The sequence below is a fragment of the Strix aluco genome, chromosome 10, assembly GCF_031877795.1.
Source record: "Strix aluco isolate bStrAlu1 chromosome 10, bStrAlu1.hap1, whole genome shotgun sequence".
Taxonomy (NCBI): domain Eukaryota; kingdom Metazoa; phylum Chordata; class Aves; order Strigiformes; family Strigidae; genus Strix; species Strix aluco.
In genome coordinates, this window is record NC_133940.1 from 29,006,480 (window position 1) to 29,028,852 (window position 22,373).

Genomic DNA, 22,373 nt, shown 5'->3' on the forward strand with positions numbered 1-22,373 from the left:
TTTAGCCAAGGCCACTAAATCTCTGACTGCAATGTATGTTACATTACATTTAGACAGGAGGAGGGTGGAACCTGAAATGAAATTATTACCAGTGTTTGAAAATTCACCCTGAGTGTGCTTTGGGGCATCTGATAGAGTTTTGTAATGGACCTTGACATAGCTGACTCTTGTCTGTCTTACGGGCCAAGTCATTGCTGCTTCAGGGTTTCTGCTGGGATAGTTTGCACAGAGAAAACTTCAGCATCAGCTTTACAGAGCAGAATCCTCAGAAGGCCCATCCTTTATTCAGGAATCAAAGAAAGTCACAGCTCTCCCAACACGTAGGGACCTCCTGCATTTCAGTTGCACTCAACAAGAAACAGTGTGTGAGAACAGAGTGCTGGAGAGATGTTCCTTTCAGCTGGGAATCAAGCCCTGAGTTCTCATCTTTTACTCTACCTGAGATAAAGCAGTCACAATGTAAATAGATATATTCCTGCCCTTTCAAACCACCTTTGTGTCATGCTATTTCCAGACTGGCAATAACAAGAATAGGCATGGGAAGAGAGCCTTCACCATGCTGTCACTATTAAAGATCTAAAGACCCATTCTCCAGTTCCTTCCCTTTCTGGTCTCTTCCACATATCTGCAAAACTGTTCAGAAAATACAGCTTTTCTAAGCTGGTGGCTTTCTCCTCTGAGTCTGCAGGACTATAAGTATGAAACAGAAGCAAGGCAAGACCTAATTAACCACACTGTTTAAAATCATGGCCCAAATCTCACCAGGTTTATCCATGTGAGTGATATTTCATTGAAACACAGGAACAGGGGTAACTGATGAGTTACCCCACTGATTTCAGCAGGTCGTGGATTTTTGCATGGTATTTCCAGCTGCTCTTACAGCTAAATGAAGGTTTAACCACACTGAAACTGGCTTGTCTAGTGTGCATGGAAATGCAAAAGATAAGATTCCAAAAGCAACAACACCTTGGCCAAATAGCACAAGTGAGGTGTTTTTTAGTCCTGCTTGCTTGATTAATGGCATAGCAAGACACACTGCGTGTTTATACTGCAAACAGGAGCACAACTCCAAGTCAGAGGTGGTTTTAAAAGATCTTTGTATTGTCTGATTGTGTTCACGCTAGGAAGGTGTAGGGGTGGGGTACCTGTGGGAGAACATTACATATGTTGTAAACACATTTTTCTCCTGGCCTAGCAGCAAAACTATGTGACACCCCACTCTGATGAATACTAGCCAAGCAGTGAAGGAACCTGTTGCTAATTGGGCAAAAACCTTTCACAAAGCAGCGAGTCAGTCATGAGAGGTGAGGCTCAGCAGGCTGAGGGCAAGAAAGGGCACTGACTGGAAACCGCCTGGGAAATGCATACCTGAAGTGGTGGTTAAAAGGACTGTAGCAAGAAGGGCTGTTATAAAACTGACTTTTTGCCCTGAGGAAGGAAAGAAAAAGGAGTATCTGCCATTTGGAAACATACTCCTTTTAGTAGCCTTCATGCTCTTCAGACATGCCAAATCATTGTACAGACATCCTTATGGTATTTTCAGCCCAGAATGAAGCTACAGCAGACAAAGGAACCAGGCAAACAGGATGCCAGCGAGCCCAGCTAAAGGAAACACGATGTAAATCAGGGAGAGGAGCACACAATGCCTATAGGATGTATTCTTTCTATAGCAGGGGCCAGCTCAACCTTTGGCTTGAGAACAAGATCCAGCCCAGGCAGCCATGTTAAATGACATTGTGTAGAGAGGATGTGATGGGCTAGCCCTCACACATCAAAGGTTATCATCAGAATTCATGGCACAGGAACAGATTTTTGCACAGCTCTGATCCATGCCCCGGCTAACCCAATTTCCTGCTCTCAGCCACAGCCTATGACTTCATGCTCGAAGGGAAGGAGGAACTTCCTTGGGTTTCAGCTCACTGACAGCACAGTGCTAGACATGGAAGAGCTTCCTCGCTGATCCCTACATTTGTTCAGCAAACATCTAATTAGGACCGCTGAACATCAGTGCATTACGACTGTAGGTAGCAGTGTCAGCAGCGTGACAAATCGCCAGCCATGTGGTATTTCTGCAGCACTCTAGTATGGAAAGCAAACTCCGGAGCACAATGAATTTACTTGTTGATCCTGTATGTTGGCAGATTCTTTCAAATAGTTCCTCTGCACTATCAAATAACAACTCAGAAAAATTAAAGCAAAATATTCCTATCTGTTGAGAAATTTACTTCTGTTCAGGGCTGGCCTGTCTCTGAGTCACTCCCGTCAGACAGAGGCCTCATCACTTGATGCTCATGCAACAGGGTGAAGGAGATCTGGCAGCAGCAAAGTTTTCAGCCGTGTCCCATAAACAAGGGAAGTATTCCAAGCCCTTCCCTGCCTGCACAGGAGGATGAGGACTGGACTGCACTATGTTTTGAAACAAATCCATAACCAGCAAAGGAAACAACTGCATTGGAGCAGAATCCCTTGGCTGATTCTTTATTTTCTAATGTAGATGGGGCCAGAGTTGTGGAATTGGGTCTGTCTGAGATGTGATAATGCAGTTTGCATTTTTTCCAAAGCACAATGATTTGAAATAACAGTTCTCCAGGAATTTATCTTGAACGTCCTTCTGAAAACAAATCCCCAACTGTTGGGGTTTTGTTTCTGGGGAGGTGTGGGGTTCTTTTTTTTTTTTTAAGGACTCTTAAAAAACTTACCAACAGCTACAGTTGGAACAAGCTGGGTTTGATCTGGTTGCACATGGGCTTCCCTGCTGGAAAAGGCTGTTTCAGTGGAGCATTGACATTCAGCACCCCTGCAAAAGACACCAGGGACCTAGAGACCACTGATGATGTCATATTTCCAAGACTGAATTCCTCCCTATAATATCCAGGCTTGCAGCCAATTTGGCTGGCTTGGAGCAGTTGTATCTTTAAAAAATGTTTGATGTGTATTCACACTTCAAAAAGGAAAAAAAAACCACCACAACATTGCTGAGCGATTCAGAAAGATAGGCAGATGATGGAGCAGAGCAACAAAGTCACAAGCAAAGACAACACAAGCAGAGATGAGCTTCCCAAATTCCATATCACTAATTCTGCTCCTTGGAGAGAGTGCCTCAGCATTTGCACCCTAGCATGATACAACTATTTCCTTTCTCCATATCTGATCCTCTACATGGCTGCTGTGATACCGCAAAACAAACTAGTTTGAGAAAACAGCAGGCTGTTTCTGAGCTCTTTCTTACCAAGATTAACTGCTCTTCAGAAAATGATCATTCATGGATGTTTCCTGGGCAGGAGGCGAAGGGGAGGGAAGAGGATCCTCTGTCTAAGTTTGCTCATAAATTTAGGAGAAATGTTCTCTTGGTTATTGATGCATTTGCTGATCTGGAAAACACAGATATCCTGAAACCCTATGCCCATGCGATGGAAATAAAGAAACATCAAGCTACCAGTGGGAGTGTAATAAGCTTAGAGGCTCTAAAGCATTTTTAATTAATGTAACGAGTGTTGCTAAACTCAGAATTCACAAAAACTTGCCACTGCAAAGGAAACTTTTCTCTGCTTGCTAGATTAGGAAAGAGGTACTTTGGAAAGAAAAGCTCAAGAAATCTTATCTGGAGAGCTCCTTTGGAAAAGGCTGTGCTGTTTTACTTGCAGCATTGTTGCTATAACAAGACAGTGGGCAGAGCCATATCAGATTGTGGATCCACTTCACCAAACACAGAAAAACACGAATGAAAAGCACTAATAAGCTCTAGTATTGTTTGCAATCTTAAATTTGTCTGGCCCATTTGTACCTTTTCGCTTACAGGAAATGCCTCCTGAGGTATTTCTCAGGAGAGTAAGAGCTGATGGAGGGACTGCACGGTTAGTAACGCTCCATCAGTGTATGCTGGGGGAAGGCTGGCTGCTTTATTTTGTCTTTTTAAAGACAAAACACATCACATTGGGGGGGCGCTATCATTGCATTTTTCAAAAGTATCTCTTATGTATCTTGTGTTCAGAAATATTTGTAAGGGTTGTTTAGAGACAGAGGAGATGTCATTACTGAAAAATCACAGCTTTTCAAATCTTGTATGCATAGAGAAAACAAAGATCAGACCACAGTGTACCAGGTGGCAAATAAAGCATCCCTCCTATTTCTTCATAGCTTTCAAAAATCACTTGGCAGTCTGTGTGACTGAGATGTGGTGCGCTTTTGTTTTTTAAATGCTTCAGTTTATTTACCGCTTTAAGTACTTGTTTGCAGGACTGAAGCTATAATGTGAAAGAGATCAAAACACCTCAGCCTAGATCAGAGTTATGTTCTCCCCATGCAATGTATTCTTTTTAGCACATCTCCAGAGAGAACTTTATAGCACAGGTATTTCTCAAAGTGACAGAACTGTGAAAGTATCCGCCCTTGGTACACATTTACCTTGGAAGAGTTTCCCAAGTGGCTTCTTCCTCAACACAAACAGACTTCCCCACAGAGACAAAATTTCCCTGCCATGCAGATAGAAAACTTTCTAAAGGAAACTTCATACACAACAACAAAACAAAACAAAAACAACAAACCAAAAAAAAAGGAGGAGGGGCAGGGAGGGAATACACTTTTTGCTTTTCCTGTCCTCTCAGTGATAAACGGTCCCAGACGCTCCAGCCCGCGTGACAGCCACCCGGGCAGGTCCCACTTCAAGCAGCGCCAGTAATGGAGGACAGCGAGGAGTTTGGGCCAGTCTCTGAGGGCACTTACATACCTCTCCGCTTGGTTTATGATGGCAAAACATTCCCATGGCAGGAGCTTTAAAAGTCTTGGTGTGAGAGCTTCACAGAGTGCCTCCTGGCTTTAGCTGCGTGGTTACTCCGAACGTTCAGTGGGCCTTGACCCCCCCCCACTTCGGGGGCTCTTTCAAAAAATTTCCCTGTACATTACGGTAACACTAACAAATAACTTAATGATAAAATCTATTAGCACGATTGCCACTAACTGGCTTCCTTGCAGGAAGATCAAGGAAGAGGTCAAACAAATGTAGCAAAGGATGGTAAAGAAGCCTTTCCCAAGATGAGGTGTCGACCCTCCTCCCAGGGTCAGGCACTAACGGGGGTGACAGAGGAGAGGCCCCCGTGCCCCACCCGCCCTGGGGGTGCCCGCACGCTCCCTCGCAGGGCCATGCCTGCTGCCTTCCAGCATGGAGGAAGAGCTGCCTAAAATTTAAAAAAATAAAACTTAAAAAGAGAGTAAGGTAAAAAACTCATAGTAAATAAGTGACAAAATGTTCAGAGCAGATATTTAATAAGAGAAGAGGGACGCAAAGCGGAACAATACAGGTGCCCCCGGCACCCCCCGGCACCCCCCGACAGGGGACGCCCGCCCCCGGCCCCGCCCATCCCCGCGCCCAGCCAATGGCCGGAGGGACCCGCGGCGGGGAGCGGGACCTCCGCCCCCGGCCCCGCCCCCGCCGCGCGCGGGGTCGGTCGCCCTCAGCAGCGGCCGCCGCCGCCCCGGGACCGAGCGGCCGCCATGAGTCCCGCGCGCCGGCCATGACCGCGGCCGCGGCCCCAGCTCCGTGTGGAGCCAGGCGAGTGCCGGGGGGGGTGCCGGGGGGGGGGTGCCGGGGGGGGAGTGCGCGGTCAGCCAGGGGCGCCGCGCCCGCGGAGCCGGAGCCGGGGCCGGAGGCGGGGGATGTCCGGTGTCCCCAGCCCCGGGGCGGCGATGGTGTGCGCCGAGCCGGGGGCCCGGGGGACGTTGGGGTGGGCGGGGGGCTGGGGGCCGCTCGGCTTGAGGCGCCCTTCACGGGGCCGCTCTCCCAGCGCGGCGGTTCGGGGCATCCCGGTGCCGTTCCGGCAGAGCCCTCGGGAGCGCCGTGCCCGGACACGGTGACGGGCAGAGCCGCCCCCGCTGCCGCCGCCGGGGGAAGCCAGAGCGTGCTCTGGAGCGGGCGGCGGGGAAGGGATGCTCGGTCTGTACCCGCAACAGAGCAAACAATAGAATCTCGTATTAGCATGAGGTTAGCCCGTAAGAATGGAAAATAAGAGGGGAAATCTGTAAACATTATTCAAAGCGCCAGTTTGAAATGCTCAAACGAATCATCCAAAACAAACAGTAGCTGAGTGGAACTATTTTCTTTTCAGGGAGTTTCCACTGGAATAAATAGCAAGTTTTATTCAAAAAAAAATAAATCCGCAACTAGTTGTAATACTTAACAGTGCTTGCCAGGGGCTGGAGGGTGCCCGCAGCCAGAGGCACCCTGACCCAGGGTGATGGTTCATTGCAGCTTTTGCTGCCAGGTCTTTAGAGGCACTTGCAGTTTTTACCTGTGGGCCCTGCCTAAGACAGAGGTGTCTGTTTTTCCCTTTACCTTCCCATCTTCGACATTTCGAACATTCCTCGGCGTTCTTTTTCCTAACCAGACCTCTGTCTGCTGATGCCTTGGTGTAACCCAGAGTGTTGCTGTAATGTGCCAGCACTGCACACCCGCAGATGTGGAAAATGGGGCCTTTAACGGCACGTTCCTTGCCTCGGCATCACAGCCGGCCACCGGCTCGCGCAGGCAGAGCAGCAAGGCCACGGGCACCTGCCTCTGCGGGAGCACGGCGCTCCGACGCCAACTCTATTCCCTGGGATGCGTAGAGCGCTGCCAGGCACTGCCTCAGTCTTCCCAGTGTTTTCTTTAAGGACCAGGTCACTGGTTTGTCCAGCAGGACAGAGCTAATTAAGCCCCTGGTACCTGATGGGTTCTGTATAATGGGCCGTGTTCCTGGCCACGGGACAGCTGCGTGACTTGCCGAGACCTGGCACAGCTCGTGCCCAGCTGCAGGGAAGTTCCTGGGTGCATTTCCCGGGCCCACGGGCTGGTGCTCTCCAGGACACACCTAAAGAGAAATAAAGCATTCAGCTTGTGAGCCAGAGAGGAATTGATCAGGAGGCCGTTTTGATATGCACAGACCTTTTAAATCTTCCCCTCCAAGGTTTGCAACGAAACAGTTTTCTCAAAGATCTCACTGCCTGTACAGGCAGTTAGCTTGATTGGGAAGCCCATTTATTTAACGCCCTCTAGTGATGTTTTAAAAACGAACACACATTCCTTTCAAGAGGAAAACAAATACTAAAGTTTATTGGTTTAAAAAGATTTACATTTTCAGAGAGTCAGCTGCTTCAGAGAATGCCTGTCAAGCACGTTATCTGGATTGGTGCAAAACCTACTTTTGGATAGGTGTCCCTAGCCATGGAGGTGTAATGATAGTCTCTGCCTCCCGTGCAGTCTCTCAGTGAGCTCAGTGAAGGTCCTTCCTTCATCAGCACTGGGCACAGTTCCTTTCTCTTGACCTGTCTTTAAGTGCTGCTGCACTTTAGGTGTTGGATGAACCCACAGGTGGATTGCTCAGTGTGGCTCTGGTCTGGGTGAGCCCCCATCCTCCGGCAGGAAGCTGGCGAGCAGAGGTGGTTGGGAGGTGGTACTGGAGGTGGTGCACATCCAATCCGCATCGAGAGCTGGGACACACCTGGTCTGCGTGGTCAGGTTCTCGGCTAAGGCAGGAAATCTGCCTCGCCAGATCCCCACCTCTCCGCGTGCTCTGCCTGGGGTCCGGGCACCTCCTCAGGATGTTCTCTTTGGCTCATCCATGAAAGCATCGTCAATATGAGCACTTAGGCCTAGTAGAGCGAATAGCAAGTCTGCTTAACAGCACCTTCTCCATTTCAGAGGTGGAGACTGTGGCAGTCACTGTGATTAAAAAAAACAAAACGAAACAAAAAACAGTAAACCCCACTTCTGTTCATCTTCCACTTCTCCACGTTTTCTCCTGATGGATCTTAGAGCTGTGGGAAAAAGGACTGGCTCAGGGATGGGTGTGCAGGGGATCAACCCCTCTTTTCTTGGCTCCACAGTGCTGCCCTCCTCACGTTCCCGTGAGAGCACATGGCAGGGTAGATAAGGACATGAAAGTTTCCAAAACCCGGAGCCCATAGTTAGCCCCTCTGAAAACAGCTAGGGTGGAGTCCAGCTTGGGGCATGTGAGAGAGAAACTGAAGCAAAACAGGATGTTTTTGTGATTTAATACTTATTTTTCATAATTCCTGTTGAAAGGCTTGTTTTGATTTGGTTTTGAAGTTGCCTGCCATCTTTATTGGGAAGTTTATGAGCCAGAGAGCTTTGTGTAGGTGTGTGTGTGCAGACGTGTATGTGCACATGTGCTTGCGTAGGGGGAGCAAATGAAGAGTCTACTATTCAGCCTCAGGACAGTTTTCTACCTGAAAATTAATAAAACCAGTAGGGACTGACCACTAAGTGGTGGAAAATATAAATTCCACGTAGCTCTTCTGTAAACCTTGCTGGACAATTGTTTTCTGCTCCAAACACCTCAAAATTGGAAAGTTTCTTTCAAATTACAAAGTATTTATCAAAGATCCACAAAAATGCTCATGCCTGGAGGTATTAATTTACACATAGATGTTTTAAACCCAAGTAATGGGAAGTGAGGCATAAGGGGCAGATTAGGAAGCCTTTGGGGTCATCTGTACCCCATAATGTGTCCTATATTTGGCCTAGTTTCAGCTGATACAGTTTTCATGCTAGTTCCTGTAGAGGTTAAGGCAAAAGTAAAAAAGAAATACCAGGAGAAGTGAAGGCGGGGAATAATATATGAATCAGAATACGTGTCTTTAAACAGAATGTTTCTCGGAGTTTTCCACTGCCTGCCCTTCAGGCTGCGCCAGAAATAGAGGCACAGGGAGTGACATCCCAAGGAGCCCCTCAGCCACGCAGGCTGGGTGCTCCCAGGAGAAGGTGCAAGCTCTGTACCCCTCTGTCCCAGAGCAAAACCGCCGCCCTGACCCCAGCCTGTACCCTCCCGTGGGATGTGAGGAGTCACTGTGCTCTCTCGCGGTTGCCTGATTCGCTGGAGATGTCTGCCTGCTCTTATAAATCCTTCGTGCTGCAGGGCACTGGCATTTTATCATTGACTTCAGTGGAACAAGACATTTTCTGCCTTAATCCTTTCTTCGCCTTGCCTCATCTGTGAATTTCTGCAGTAGCTTGTACCAGTTGCTCCTAGGGAATAATGTGTATGGAATAATGTAGGGCACATGTAGGGAACTTAATGTGAAGTTTGATTTCATTGCTTTTTCCACCTCTCATGTCATCAAAGAACTGGGACACATTCTTTAAGGCCACACAACTTAACTCGCATTGGTTCATAGCTTTTTACTATAAGAATTGTGCGTATTTCTTTGTTAGCCTCACTTGGCAAACTGTCCTGTTGCTTCCAGGCTATTTGATCTCTGAGCTATTCATCCTCCACGGTTCGCCTCTCCCTTTCCCTGTCTCTGTCCACTGGCAGCTCTTCACGCCCCTCCTTCGCACCTTCTTTTTTACGTGGGCTCAGCTCACGGAATGCTGCTCCTGCCTGCCTTTCCAGTCTTGACCGTTGCCCAGCTGCTGAGCCATGCCTCTCCCTTGGCCTCTGTCACTGTTCAACCCTTAGTGTCCTCCTGCAACTCCAAAAACTGGCAAAAAAAGTCCAATTGTTTAAGCCAAAGTCTACTTTTATTTGCCCAGCTTGTATAACTTTAGACTTGCAGCTCCACTGAAATTCAGGATGTTTGGATCCTCGTTTGAGGCTGGGATGCCAGTTTTTCATTTGCATCAACTGCAAAATGCTGTGGGATTAAATCCTGCAATTTAGCACAAACCTATCATGAGTTTTGAGGAGTTCGACAGTGAATGTTACTAAGTGTGTTACCCATCCTGATGCTGACAGGCAGATGAGCAAGCAACAGAAAGAGGAAAATGCCTTTCATAGTGTGTGTGCTAGCAGAGGTGCTCTTCATTAACCCGTTTTTCAGCCAGGCAGCTCTGAGAGTGCCATTTAAGAACCCCAAGTCTGTGTAATGCTAACAGGATGCTTATAAGGCATTAATGTTCAGCTCTAATGAAATCCAGATGCACAGAGCTGACTCTTTTCAAGGTCTTTTCCATGACTGAGCTGCAAATAAAATGATTGAGCCATTGTAAATAGACAAGGAATACTAGACTTGCAACGTGCACTAGGTTCTTAAACTCAGGGGCACCAAGAGCTCTGGCAGTTACTGGGGGGAGGATGGGGTCAGCCGCAGACCCTCTGCCTGCAGCAACCTCATTCGGAAGGTGGGACCTTGGGACCTTTCCTGGGAGCACAGTTCGTGCACGTTTGCGCTGGGGCTGGGGGAAGCTAGCGGGGAAGCAGGCCTGCTTCTGTCCCGAAGAGAGAAAGCCAAGGCAGGCGGAGAGGGCTTGGTGAGTCTGGTCGGTCTGTCAGGGTGTTGGTGCCCCGCTGCAACGTGGCAGCTGGCACAGGACACGCATCCAGGGAGGGCTGAGGAGTCACACCACAGCATTCATGCGCTGTCTGCTCAGGGGACTTGCAGCGTTGCTGCCTCCTAAAGTGTCTGTAGTTTACACTTTCTCTTCCTTGTGCAGTTTATATCATCCTGTGTCTCATACCAAGCGTGGGTGCTGTGCATTTCATGCACTGGTAGTTAACCTGGGCCCTGGCTAGGGCTGGACCAGCACACTCGAGCTCAGAGGCCCTGCTTTGGAAAGGCTGGAGTAATTCTGTAGCCGAGGAGACCCAGCTATGGGTTCTTAATTTTTAATATGGCAGGAGGGGGAGTTTTGAACCAAGAGAGGGGAAGAGAGGGGGGGTTATTTTAAAGACATGAAGGAATGCGTTACATTTTTCTGTTCCTCAGGTTTGGCTGCTCTGCAAGTTTTTCATTTTGCCAAAGTTCAATTCAGTGAACTATTTATTTGCATTTTTGAAGAAAGAGCATGATTCTTAATTTACTTTGGCCTCGGTGATGAATTCTTATACTGTGAAACCCAGCAAGTTCCCTTCCAGTGCTATATATACATCCAACTTTACAGCAGAAACTTCAACCACAAAGTACCAGCCTGAATTAAATGGTTTAAAGGGCTTTGTAAAAGTGTGCCCCCACTGATTTCCCACGAGTCTTATCAGTAGTCACCCCATAATTGTTTGGTGCTACACTCATAACCAGAGCATGCCACATCTTGATGCTGGAGACCGTACGTGTGTGTAGAGCTATGTAGAGGTTTTCTTTAGAGCTCTAGACACAAGAATTCCTTGTGAGAAGTTCCTGGGGTAGCTTTCAGCATTGGTTCAAAGGAAGGAAAAGGGTGATGAGAGTTCTATCAAAACATACAGGGGGAATCTGTTGCAGTGGGTTTTCACCATGGGAATAAGCATTGCAGGAAAATCCCAATAGGCAGCAGCTGTTTGGTCTAATCCATTGTCAGCAAATAGTTAAATTTACTCAGCCCTGGACATCAGAATTGCAGCCAAGCCATTGGGACCTCCAAGAAAAGGTGAATTAATTTTACAAAACAAGGTTTTACTTTTCCCACTGCTTTTGGTCTCCTATGCTGGTACTAGAAGGGGAAAACGCTTTCTCTGGTGGCTGTTGGTTTCTTGCCAGGCCAGAAGCACCAAGTACAGAAAGAAATATTTCTAAATCAACATCAACATGTATTGATCTCTGAAGTTTCCATCAATTAGCAATTTGCTGTGCTGTGCTAGCTACAGAGAAGACTTGCATTTGTGTTATTCAGAGTTTTTCAAATTGATATCGATGCAAAAAAGACTTTGTCCGAGTGCACCATTCAGATGTTCAGAGCCTAATCCCGTTGAAGGTGATAGCCAATAATCATCCTCACCAGCAGTAAGTGTTTTTCTTGCAGTGTTTTTTTTTTGTTGTTGCCCCAGAATACATAGATGTCCCCCTTCCTCCTGAACCTTCAGACTGGCAGAGAAAAGACCATCCATGGGTGTTTTCAGCAGCAGTTGCCCATAATTTTCATAGATTCTGTCCACCAACAATGTATCAGCAGGCTGAGGCTTAGAAATAGCAGGATTTTTTTTTTAATTCTTGTATTCATCAGTTTTCACCTCTCTGTCCACTACCGGCTGCCACAGTGAGGATGCACAGAGCTCCAGGTGCCACGCCTGTTTATCGAGGCACAGCTGATGAACGGGAGCTGTGGCCTTGTCTTTGTATTTCAAGTTTTTGGGCGCTTTTTTAGGTACCTCTCCTGCTGTTTGAGTGACAGTTGAGAGTTTCACTGTGGTTGAGGACCCTGGTGCTGTCAGGGACCAGACCCTTGCACTCATCCCCAGGCATGGACGCTCCCAGAGGAGTGCGGGCAAGGCTGTGTCCAACCGACCCAAGCCTTGACAAATTCCAAGTGTCCCGATTTGGGGTCCAGCCTGGTGTCATTTAAGAGCGTGGACCGTTACATCAGCTGTTCAGAGAGACCCACTCCAGTCAGGAAGGCCTCTGGTGCTCCATGAGACAGCAGTCCCCTCTGTGCTTCGCAGGACATCCTCTCTCATTGCCATCTGCTGCTGGTGTTGTTCCAGACTCCCAGGCAGGCCCTGCAGGCACAAGTAATCCATGGGAGCAGGGAAAAAAAGTGGCATGGAACAGATTAGTGTGAGTCAAACTAATCCCCAGCCACCTCCAAGTGGAAAACCCACTCGGCCTTTGGCAGCCGAGAATTGCTTCTCCCAGTCCCCCTTATATGGGCCATTTTAAAATAAACCAGCAGGGCTCCGTTTCTTGGAAGGAAAAGGAAATGTTTCAAAGTGTGTCCTTGCAAACTGATTTACTGCCATCGGGCTCTGCATATTTTAAGAAATGTTTGAGTTTGGTTGGATCTGTGTTTTAGCAGAAGAGGGAAGCAATTAGTGAAACAACACGGGAAGATGAATTTGTGTAAAACGGCTCAGATAAATATTTACACTCAAGTTTCTTAGCTCTGAGTCACATTAAACCCTGCCCAGTCTCTCTGAGAGGATTTGCATCCACAAATAAAATACGGGGCTGTGGCCACCCAACATTATTTTACACTTCCTCCTCTGATCAATTAGGCTAATCATGGCTCTTAAGGAATTCAAAGGGTTAAAGTAGTGACAGGAGAGTTAAAGATTCTCCCTAGCATTTGCAAGGAAATGTTAATGCTTCACCATATGCCTCTGCTGGCAAAATTCACCCCAAAGAGCTCCTAAAACAGCTGCACTTCTTTTCCTCTGTTCTGGGCACTGAATTTTCACCCGGTGGAAGGTGAAGTAGCGCGAGCTATTAAAATATAGATGGACACACACACATGTCCTTGCCTAACATGAAGGAATATGGAAAAATGAGGCTGGATGGATTGAAACAGGGTTGCATTAGCCAGAAAACGGAATGGACTGCCAGTCTCAGGGTGGCAGGAGGCACAGGGCAGTTAGCGTAGTGTTAATTGGGCTGCGTGAGCAGTTAATACTGCTCCTTATTAGGTGGGATGAGTCATCCCTGTTGTGGAAAAGCTTCTTGTAGCCCCAATGGTAGCAAACAGACCTGTTTCTTTGGACAGGTAGATGATGGCAAATGTTTAGATATCAGGAATTCCTGATAATATTCCATGAGATTTGATCTGCTCTGATTCTGTCTGCTGACAGATGTCGTTGGGTCTGTCTGTGCTTTTGGATAACATTCTGGGGAAAGAACTGGAGGTCTTGTTTTTGCAATGAAAATGTCACAATAATGACTCCAGGAGGTTATACCTTGTGTTTGGAGGAGAAAGAACACCTAGCTTAGCCCTCTCCAGAACAAAGGCCTGGCTTCTGTCACTACTTTTCTGCACTGCCAGGGGCATGTTACTTAAATCTTCATTCTGAGCCTCAGTTTCTCCATTTCCCAAGAAGTCACTTCGAATCTGGAGTAGAAATGTATGATATAAAAGTAAGGAAGGGCTTGGTTGAATAATGACTGTAATGTGGTTTAGAGCCCATCAGCTGGAAAGCACAATAGTTATATGGAGGGAGATGCAGAGTGTCACTTTGGTAAGGCCACCGCTGTCTCAGAAGCAGCCCGTGCCAGTCCGCTGGCAGGTAATCGTGGTCCCAATCGATAGAGCTTCCCAGCTGGCCAGCTGCTCAGGGGCATGTACAGCGCTGGGCATTCCTCTAGACACGTGGAGTTGGCTTCTCTTCCCTTATTCACCTGCGCCGAAATGTCTCTAGAGCAGCCACGAAGGCCTCCCATCCCTCAGGGGTGCTGGCGTGGCAGCTGCCAGGGACCTGGGAGCGGGGTGGTGTCACAGCACAGCGTGTGGATCTGCTCCTGCAGCTGCTGCAAACATTCCTGGGGCTGGGGTGGGAGACCTGGCAGCGCAGCTGGCGGGCCAGCACCTGAGCTGGATGCCGTAGCCTGCTTCATCTTCTCCTGCCTGTTCCACGTAGCGGGAGGAGGCCCGTCTGGTGCCTCGGGGTGGAATATCTGACAGAGGTGTGAGTTTGCCTATACAGCCGCACTGCTGAGAGGCAGAGAGCGTGGAGCCTGTGTCTGTGGGTAGCACTGCTAGAGGTGCAGCGGGCCAGGCATCAAAACAGACACGGTACACTTTTTGCTCTGGCTTTCTCTCAAAATGAGGCCCTCGCTGTCACCATAAGGACTGGGAGGTGAAGTTGTTACAGGAAATATTCCGAATTGCACAGGAAAAGCAACGTGTCCAGCCCTCCACCCTGAGACTTTGTGTGCCTTCTGGCCAAGCCAGCTCCTGCAGTGCTTACACTCGCAGTATTCTTATGCACTCTGACTTGAGGGAAACTAAGCACGGGACAGACGTGGGAGATCCCTTGGGAAACCTGCTCCCCCTTTCTCTAATCCATCTGTCAAGACTATTGTCATCTCCCGAGTGTGCATCTGCAGACTCACTCCCTCAGTTACCTGCCTTCCAGCACGCAGCACAGGCCCTGCTAGTGCGTCTGCTCACAGCGTTCCTGGTGTCAAAAGTCAGTAGGCACTGCACTAATGGAGATTACACTTTTAGGCATAGCACGATTTCTGGATGTCTCCTAAAGACATCTAATGCTTGAACAGCTCTGTTACTCAGCAAACGTTTCACACTAGTGCTCCACCAGTAATTATTCCTGTTACTCTAGTAGCTGGTGGCTCAATGTAGGATGGAGTGTAGCTTTTCAGGGCAGTATCACCCAGGATCAGGCTGGCAGAGTGGCACAGCACATCTGGGTGAGAGGCAGGGCAGGCAGGCACAGCTGAGGCTGCCTCCCAGCGAGGTGGCACTGAGGCTCCTGCAGTGGATTTCCCATTCGGGCCAGGGGGGAATGCCTGCAGGACAGCAGCCTTTGGAACCCCCGCTAAAACTGCTCCTGGTCATGGGGCCACATTCAAATTTGTAGTTTCTCGAGTGGCAGATGAAGACTGGGAACAAGAGGAGAAGGAGACAGCAAGTGCTCTTTCCCTAAACTCATTTTAAGTGCAAATCAATATAAAATGGCAAGCCCAGTTGTTTTCAGTTTGTGTAGCTTAATGCCCCATTTCTTTTTATGCAGTGAACAATTTCCCCTTCTCTTTCTTTGTCTCTCTCTAATTGGGTTTTCTAACTAGAAATGCAACCGCAGTCTTGTAGAGGCCCTTTGTAAGAGCATCCTTTGCTCACATAAACAAGAGATGTACCAGATCAGGAGACTGAAGTGTCTCACATTATCTCATTAAGATACTTCTGTAGGAATGCCACTGCTAACATAAATACTCATTACTGGATGGAAGAGCAGCAGCAGTTGTTTTCACGTGGGTGGATCCAAGCCCAGGCGATCGGTTAATTGTTTCTGTACTCTTAACTGGATTCTTAAGTATTTTTTTGAATGTTGTCTGAGAGCTAAATAACCACGTTCTACATTTATACAGTAACTTTTGCTCTGTTGCAGTAGACCACTGAAAAATGTGCCTTTACTGGGTTCAGTTGATTAATAGCAGCGATTGCTACCTGCTCTGACACAACATACCAGTACTGTGATGAGAGCATTCGTAGGAAGAGAGTGTTTCACAAGATTCATCCAAGAATGAGAATAACATCAGTGTTGTTAGCTCTGAACAATCTGATGCTCCAACTAATCAAAGACATTGCGGCCCATGTTTTGCGCTCTGACTGGGCCTTTAGCAACATAAGCCTCCCTAACTGATCTGAATGTCAGCATGGAATTGATTCAGAGCCCATGTTTATAAAAATACAGGGTTTTTTTTTTAAAGAATGTTACCCTTTCACCACCTTCACAGCTAGAAAGTGGACTGTTTGTCTAACATGGGGAGAATGACACTGACAGCCAAATGTTTCACATAAATGAGTAACAGAACGTGGAGTTAAGAGCATTGGGAGAAGTAAATTTCTCTTGGATGTGTGAGCTGGTGCCTGCTGCCATGCTAGTGGCGCGTTGGTAGGGTCGCTCCACTCAGTATCATGCAGAGAACTCATGGTAAAATGTCAGGATTCTGAGAATAAGGGTAGATCTAAATTAACCCTCTCCCTATATTTGATCTTCCTGCTTTTAACCCCCCTGGGTACTTGGAAGCCAGTCCAGTGTCAGGTCTGAAGTCTGAATTGCTTTGAAAGAGTCTTCCAGTAAAATGGAGGGCGGGCTCTGGAGGAACTCTTCCTGCCACACAGGATCTTAAAGCTTCCTGCCAGGCAATTTTCCACTGGAACACATCCTGGATTCATGCCAGCTTACCCACCCAGCCCCATGGTCTGCAGCTTTGCAGCAGCTCTATCATATGGATTAACCCAGAAACTCAAAGTCCTGTGGATCTGCCACGTCTTTCTGTGCAGGTGGTCCTGCAACCTGGCCCTTACAGGTGGCCGAGCCAGCCAGCTCCTTGGCTCCTGTCAACTTGCAGCAGCTGCTAGAGTCGAAGAAAACACATGGAGGTTTTGAAGACACAGTGCATCAATGTTTCTGAAACAAATATTTCAATTTATGTTTTGCAGGAAAATTACACTATTAAAAAAAATGTTGCTTTCATTTCTGAATGTGAACTTAACCAAATGGCAGCATTCCAGCACCAGTCATTGCAAGCTTTGACCAGCTCTTGACAGGAGGAAAATCCACCCTCTTCTAAGCAGGTGTCGTCATTTTTCGGCTCCATCCCACCTTAACTATCTGAAGAATAACATTCAACTGCAGAGGTCAGTGGGGGGAAAAAAAACCCGCTCATGCTGGCCAGCCGAGCCGATAGTGTAGGCCATACATGGGTTTGGAATGAGGGGTATTAGACTCACAACCTCCCCAGTGCCAAGAAATACACAGCTAAAATTGGCAGCTCAGAGATGAGTAATGCACAAAAACGGTCCAGAGAGTTGCAAGTGCTCAAGCCCTTTCAGAGTATGTTGGGTAAACGAGTATCTGTTTCCATGGCATCAAAACAGCACAGAGATTACACGCGTCCCGTTGGCGGTTCTCTGATTTCAGTGCCTGGTTAACGTGAGCTGGACTCCCAGCAGAGGCTCTTCCTGGCTCTGAGATGGAGGGGCAGAGCGAAGACCCCCTCCATCCCCAGGCAGTGCTCGTGGGAAGGGCTGGGCGACGCTGACGAGCCCTGCCAGCTCTGCTGCTGAGGGGCGGCAGGGCCCAGGCGCTGCGGCTGCTCCGGAGAGCTCCGGCGTGAGACAGAGGCCTTGTGGTGTTCCTGCTGTGTAGGGAGATGAGAGGGGTGTTTTGCAAGAAAACCATAAAACTGTAGACCTTAGAAGCATGCAGGATTTAGAGCACATTTTAGTGGCACTGGAAGAACACTCAAGGTGTTCGGAGACTCTCCTTGTCCAGCAGCCTCTTAAGGAAACATCATTTACATGGGTGAGCCCCTGCAGACCAGAATTGTTTAAAATGAGGTATACAGCGAGGGTCTCCCACGCAGGGAACTGTTTTACCTCGCAAGGCTACTGAAACCAAAGGCAGAACAATTTATTATTCCTCTATTAAATATGCAAATTAGTATGTTAACTGTGAAATGATGCCAATTAGTTGTGTCCCGTTCCCTCAGTAAGATGCCACTCGTGTGATCTTGTGGCCATCACCTCAGTGATGTCCTGCCAAGGACTCCTGACTGGCTGGGGACAAAGAGACTTTGGCTAAGGGCTTGAAAGGCAGTTTTCTGGTTTGCCTGGAGGCTGTTTGGCATCAGGCAACTGGACCTCTGGGCAACGGATGATACCCGTATTTGATTTGGAGATAGCACGTGTGGGGATTACCTTGTGTCCTGTAGTCACAGCGTCTCACTGGAAACCCAGAGTTATGTCTTTGTGAGATTCCCACAGGTAGCCCAGTGCCTGCTGGAAGCAGTGCCAGTGAACAGGTCCTCAGACTCCGCTGGAGAAGTGCAATGGGTGGGCAAAGACGAGGATTCTCGGAAGGCACTGCTGCACCGTTCGGATACAGCCTGAAACCATTCCAAACGGTCGGGAGAAGAAATCCCGGTGCGGTGCGGACTGTCTGATATCCACCCTGAAATTTACTCTGAGTAAAATGTCCTTCTACACCACGCTCACATCATGTGTGTCATTGGCACTCCTTACCACGTTGTACCACAGAGGAGACTAGTTTTGGGGTGGCTAAAATAGTGCTTTACGTACAGTAAGGTTATTATGTGCTGTAGGATTCTTTGGCACAGAAGATACTATCATGTGCAAGGCTTTCGTACAGTGCCGCTCAAGATGTTACTACAATGCCCTGGCACAAAGATGTATCCGATCGCCCCGCGTGCTGCTGTGACCTTGGCAGCGACAGCCCGCTGGAGTTCCCACCAGGCAACCGCACCCATCCTCTCCTGAGACACCGCATGACTGAGGCTTTGCTGTGCTGTGTTTTGTAGGAACATTTTACCCTATTAAGGCACCTCTGAAAGCCGGATGTTCTGTTTTGGTAGGGACCCTCTTTTTTTAAAACAAGCATTTTTGAGCTGATGTTATTTTTATGTAGTCCTCTCTGTGAAACTTGCGAAGACAGATCTTTGCTTGGCAAGGTTGTATCAGGGAATGAGGGAGAAATTGCCATCTATCTGTCACTGTCTACATATATATGCACACGTACTCAGGGAGTCTACTTAGAGAGCACTACGGATGTTGCAAAGCTGAGTATTCATGAGTTAGGAAATTGCTTTATTGCACTTGCAGTCCCACTCCCACTTTGAGTTACATGATCATGCACTCTTTTTCACGAGGTCATCTGTGCTTTGGAGGGCTGGACCTGATCAGGCAATGAATCAGGAGTCTGTGTTGTAGAGAGCTCTTGCCTTTAGAATTCCCTGGTCTTTTGTCACAGAATTCAAAGGTGTATTTTAAATGAAACGGGACGTGAGGAGGAGTGTGCCTTCCCTGGCAGCTGGACTCCACCCCGGCCTCTGCCACAGATCTCCTTTCTGAAGTGTGGTAAATCACTTTCACCAGCTTTTGAAGTGGTCACTAATCCCTTGTTCTTAATTTCTGGGGTTCCTGGAGACAGACTTACAGCCATGCCGAGCACCTGTAGCTCCAGCGAGAGCGAGCAGGAAGAGTGTTTCAAACCGACCCCGCAGCCAACCTTTGTCTGCTCGGAAAAGCCCAGTCCAATGTGCTGAACACCAGGCACCCAAATTCACTGTAATCGCTTTGTTCTTGGCCTTTCCATCAGTGAAATGAGGACAATACCTTCCTCTAACATTGTAAGAATGTCGCGATAATGTGGTTGTAAGGTACTGAGCTGTAATAGCATCGTGTACTCAGATGGGACTAATGAGCTCACATCCAACAAATAGTTCTGCATTCGGCACAGAGTTTGAAAAGTATATGGTCAATAAAAGGGACACGCTTTCTCCATAGGACCTCTCCTCAACCAGCAATCCTGGTTTCTTTTATTCTTATGATATTCCATATTTTGATACGTTCAGAAGTCAAAAGATAATAATTCTCAGCAAAATCTAATCTTCACTTAAAGCTCTAATACAGGCAAATGCTGAAATTAGAAATGAGCCATGGGACAGATTTCTCCATGCTTACTAAGCAAGAGCCATTGACAAAGATACAGGTGTCCTGAGGTTACACTGCCTGGAGAGGGGCCTAATAACAGTCTATTTGCTGAATCTGTGAGTCATAGAAAATGAAGATAGAGAAAAATCTACTAAATAACCTCATCCATTTCTTCAGCCCATAAAATAGGGCTCCCTACAGTATTATATGCTGTTCATAGCTTTGTCCACTAGAGTTTTAAATTGGTTTTCTATACCTTTCCTTAACAAACTCTTCCATAGCATGAGTGTTAGGAAGTTTTTCCTGACCTTCAGCCTGTGGTTTTTTTTCTCTGCATTTTGGCTGTGAAAACTGGAAGCTTTTCAAGTTAGGAAAGTTTTAAGCATCCCACATAAATGTGAGAGTTGACAAGTGTTTTAACAATAAGGAAGGGGATGGAGGTGTCTGAAAGCACAGATCATGGCTCTTGGTGTGGAGGTTTCATGAGTGTTAACTAGATAAAAAGAGAACTTGTAGAGTGCAGTGAGAAGAGCTGCTTCCAAGGCGGCTAACTGGAACATCTTTTTGTCTTGCAGAAGATGAAGCCCATAGTCCAAAGACGACGATCTACCCCTTCTGCCATTACTAAAGCTCTCGGCAAGTCAAAGTACCATTCCAGGTAGGGGAAGTACCTTTCTGACTCCTTTTTCCGCCTTTCTGCCTATACGGACTAAAATCAAACTGGTTTTCAGATTCATTTAACGGTGTTGAGGGCAATTTGTTTGTGGACAGTTAAGGAAGAGTTTCTTTGTTACTGGAATGGCATGGTGCTGAGCATTACAAGCTGAGGGAAAGGATGATGAGGAGGGGACATTAGCATTATGGCATTTGTCTTCCCAAGTAACCACTATGTGTGCTGAGGCCCAGCTTCCCATGCAGAGGCCGGGCATCTGCCTGCTGATGGGAAGTAGTGCATGAATTCCTCTTTTTTTCCCATCTTATTTTCTCCCCCTGTCCTGTTGGGAGGGAGTGAGAGAGCAGCTGGCTGGGGGTCTGGCAGCCAGCTCAGATCAACCCACCATGCAAGGCTGGCTGGTTATTTTCAATGCAGATAATATAGAGAGAGGTTGAGGGAGCTGGGACTGTTCCGTTTGAGGAAGAGAAGTCTGAGGGGAGACCTCATCACTCTCTACAGCTCCCTGAAAGGACATTGTAGAGAGGTTGGTGCTGGTCTCTTCTCACAGGTGATTAGTGACAGAACAAGAGGGAACGGCTTTAAACTGCAACAGGGGAGGTTCAGACTGGACATTAAGAAAAAATGTTTCACAGAAAGAGTGGTCAGAGAGTGGAATAGGCTGCCCAGGGAGGGGGTGGAGTCACCATCCCTGGATGTGTTTAAGGGTCGTTTAGATGAGATGTTGGGGGATGTGGTGTAGGGGAGAACTTTGTAGAGTCGGGCTGAGGGTTGGACTTGATGATCCCGAGGGTCTTTTCCAACCTGAATGATTCTGTGATTCTATACTAGGACTAGACATCTGATGCCTGTTATATCCAAGTATAAATACACCTGGACAATATCACACAGTGCAGACACCCAAGTAAAATCAGGTACAAGAAACGGTGTTTAAGTTCCTGCTTTTCTGAAACAAGTGTGTGGGGTCAGTGTTGTAGGATCATTTAAAATAAAGTGCAGGACTGATTTTCATTTGGTTGTCTTCTGACCAAGTTATGTGGCTTATTTGTCATTCCCACCCACCCCCTTCTAAATTGCACTAAAAAGTAAAGAGAAACAAATTCTTGACTTTATTTGGCTGGAGAATATCCCGTGAGGGAGGGACGCTTTAAACATTTCTCGTGATGGATTGCTCTGGCTGGAGCTGGTACAATGCCATCTTTGCTTAGGCCACCAGAGTATTGATGAGATTTTTTTGCTATCCTGTGTTGTGTTTACAAAGCTGTGTAACTCCTCCAGCTTTAGGAAATCCACTGCTGAGATTGTGAGATGGTGTGGCTCCCACTGCTCAACTGACGCACATGGGGAGCTTTTAAAATCAAGTTTAAAGGTGATTTAGCTTCTCACTTGTAGAGGCAACAGATGCATAAGCCAAGAATTCGCTTGTTGGTGGCTGTGGAGTGGAAAGGAGGGAAGAAGGAATTTCTGCTTGCAGGAGTGCGGGTGTTCCTGTGACTGGGGGATGATTTTAGAAAAGCAGCTACTGGTTAGCTTTAACCTCACTCCCGTGAAATCCACAGAGCTCAGTTATGAGGCCGGTGGAAACTGAGTTACGACTAACAACGTCAAAAATACTACCCTTAAAGCTCATGTGGTTTTCCATTTGTTTGCGTAGAGACTTCCTTCAGACTAGAGTAGTATTGCTGAGGGGTAGATGGAAGGTAAAGCTCCTCCGCATGCATCCTTGCCTGCAGGCAAGAAACACATTTTTGTCTGTTCGTAGAGACAGGAGGATTTCTGGTTTTCTCCTTTCTGCATAAATCTAAGGCCATGTCTCAGATGTTAGTTAACGCAGTCAGGGTCGGGCACGTGAACACGGTCTCTGAACAAGGCTCAGCAAAGAACGATCGCTTG

The 22,373-nt window shown here is 47.5% G+C and overlaps 1 protein-coding gene across 3 annotated transcripts in view; it reads left to right on the forward strand.

The window, feature by feature from the left end:
• The first annotated feature begins 5,442 nt into the window (after nucleotides 1-5,442).
• Nucleotides 5,443-22,373, forward strand: part of LOC141927670 (rho GTPase-activating protein 20-like) — a 33,989-nt gene continuing 17,058 nt past the window's right edge. Inside the window, exons 1-2 of one of the 3 annotated variants that reach the window (XM_074834918.1) lie at nucleotides 5,443-5,548; nucleotides 20,383-20,465. In XM_074834918.1, coding sequence (XP_074691019.1) covers nucleotides 20,386-20,465 — 80 coding nt within the window. In that variant the 5' untranslated portion in view covers nucleotides 5,443-5,548; nucleotides 20,383-20,385. Of the gene's footprint in view, nucleotides 5,549-16,974; nucleotides 16,994-18,706; nucleotides 18,726-20,382; nucleotides 20,466-22,373 lie in introns of those variants that run through there. The other 2 variants (XM_074834919.1, XM_074834920.1) reach the window with 2 other exon arrangements.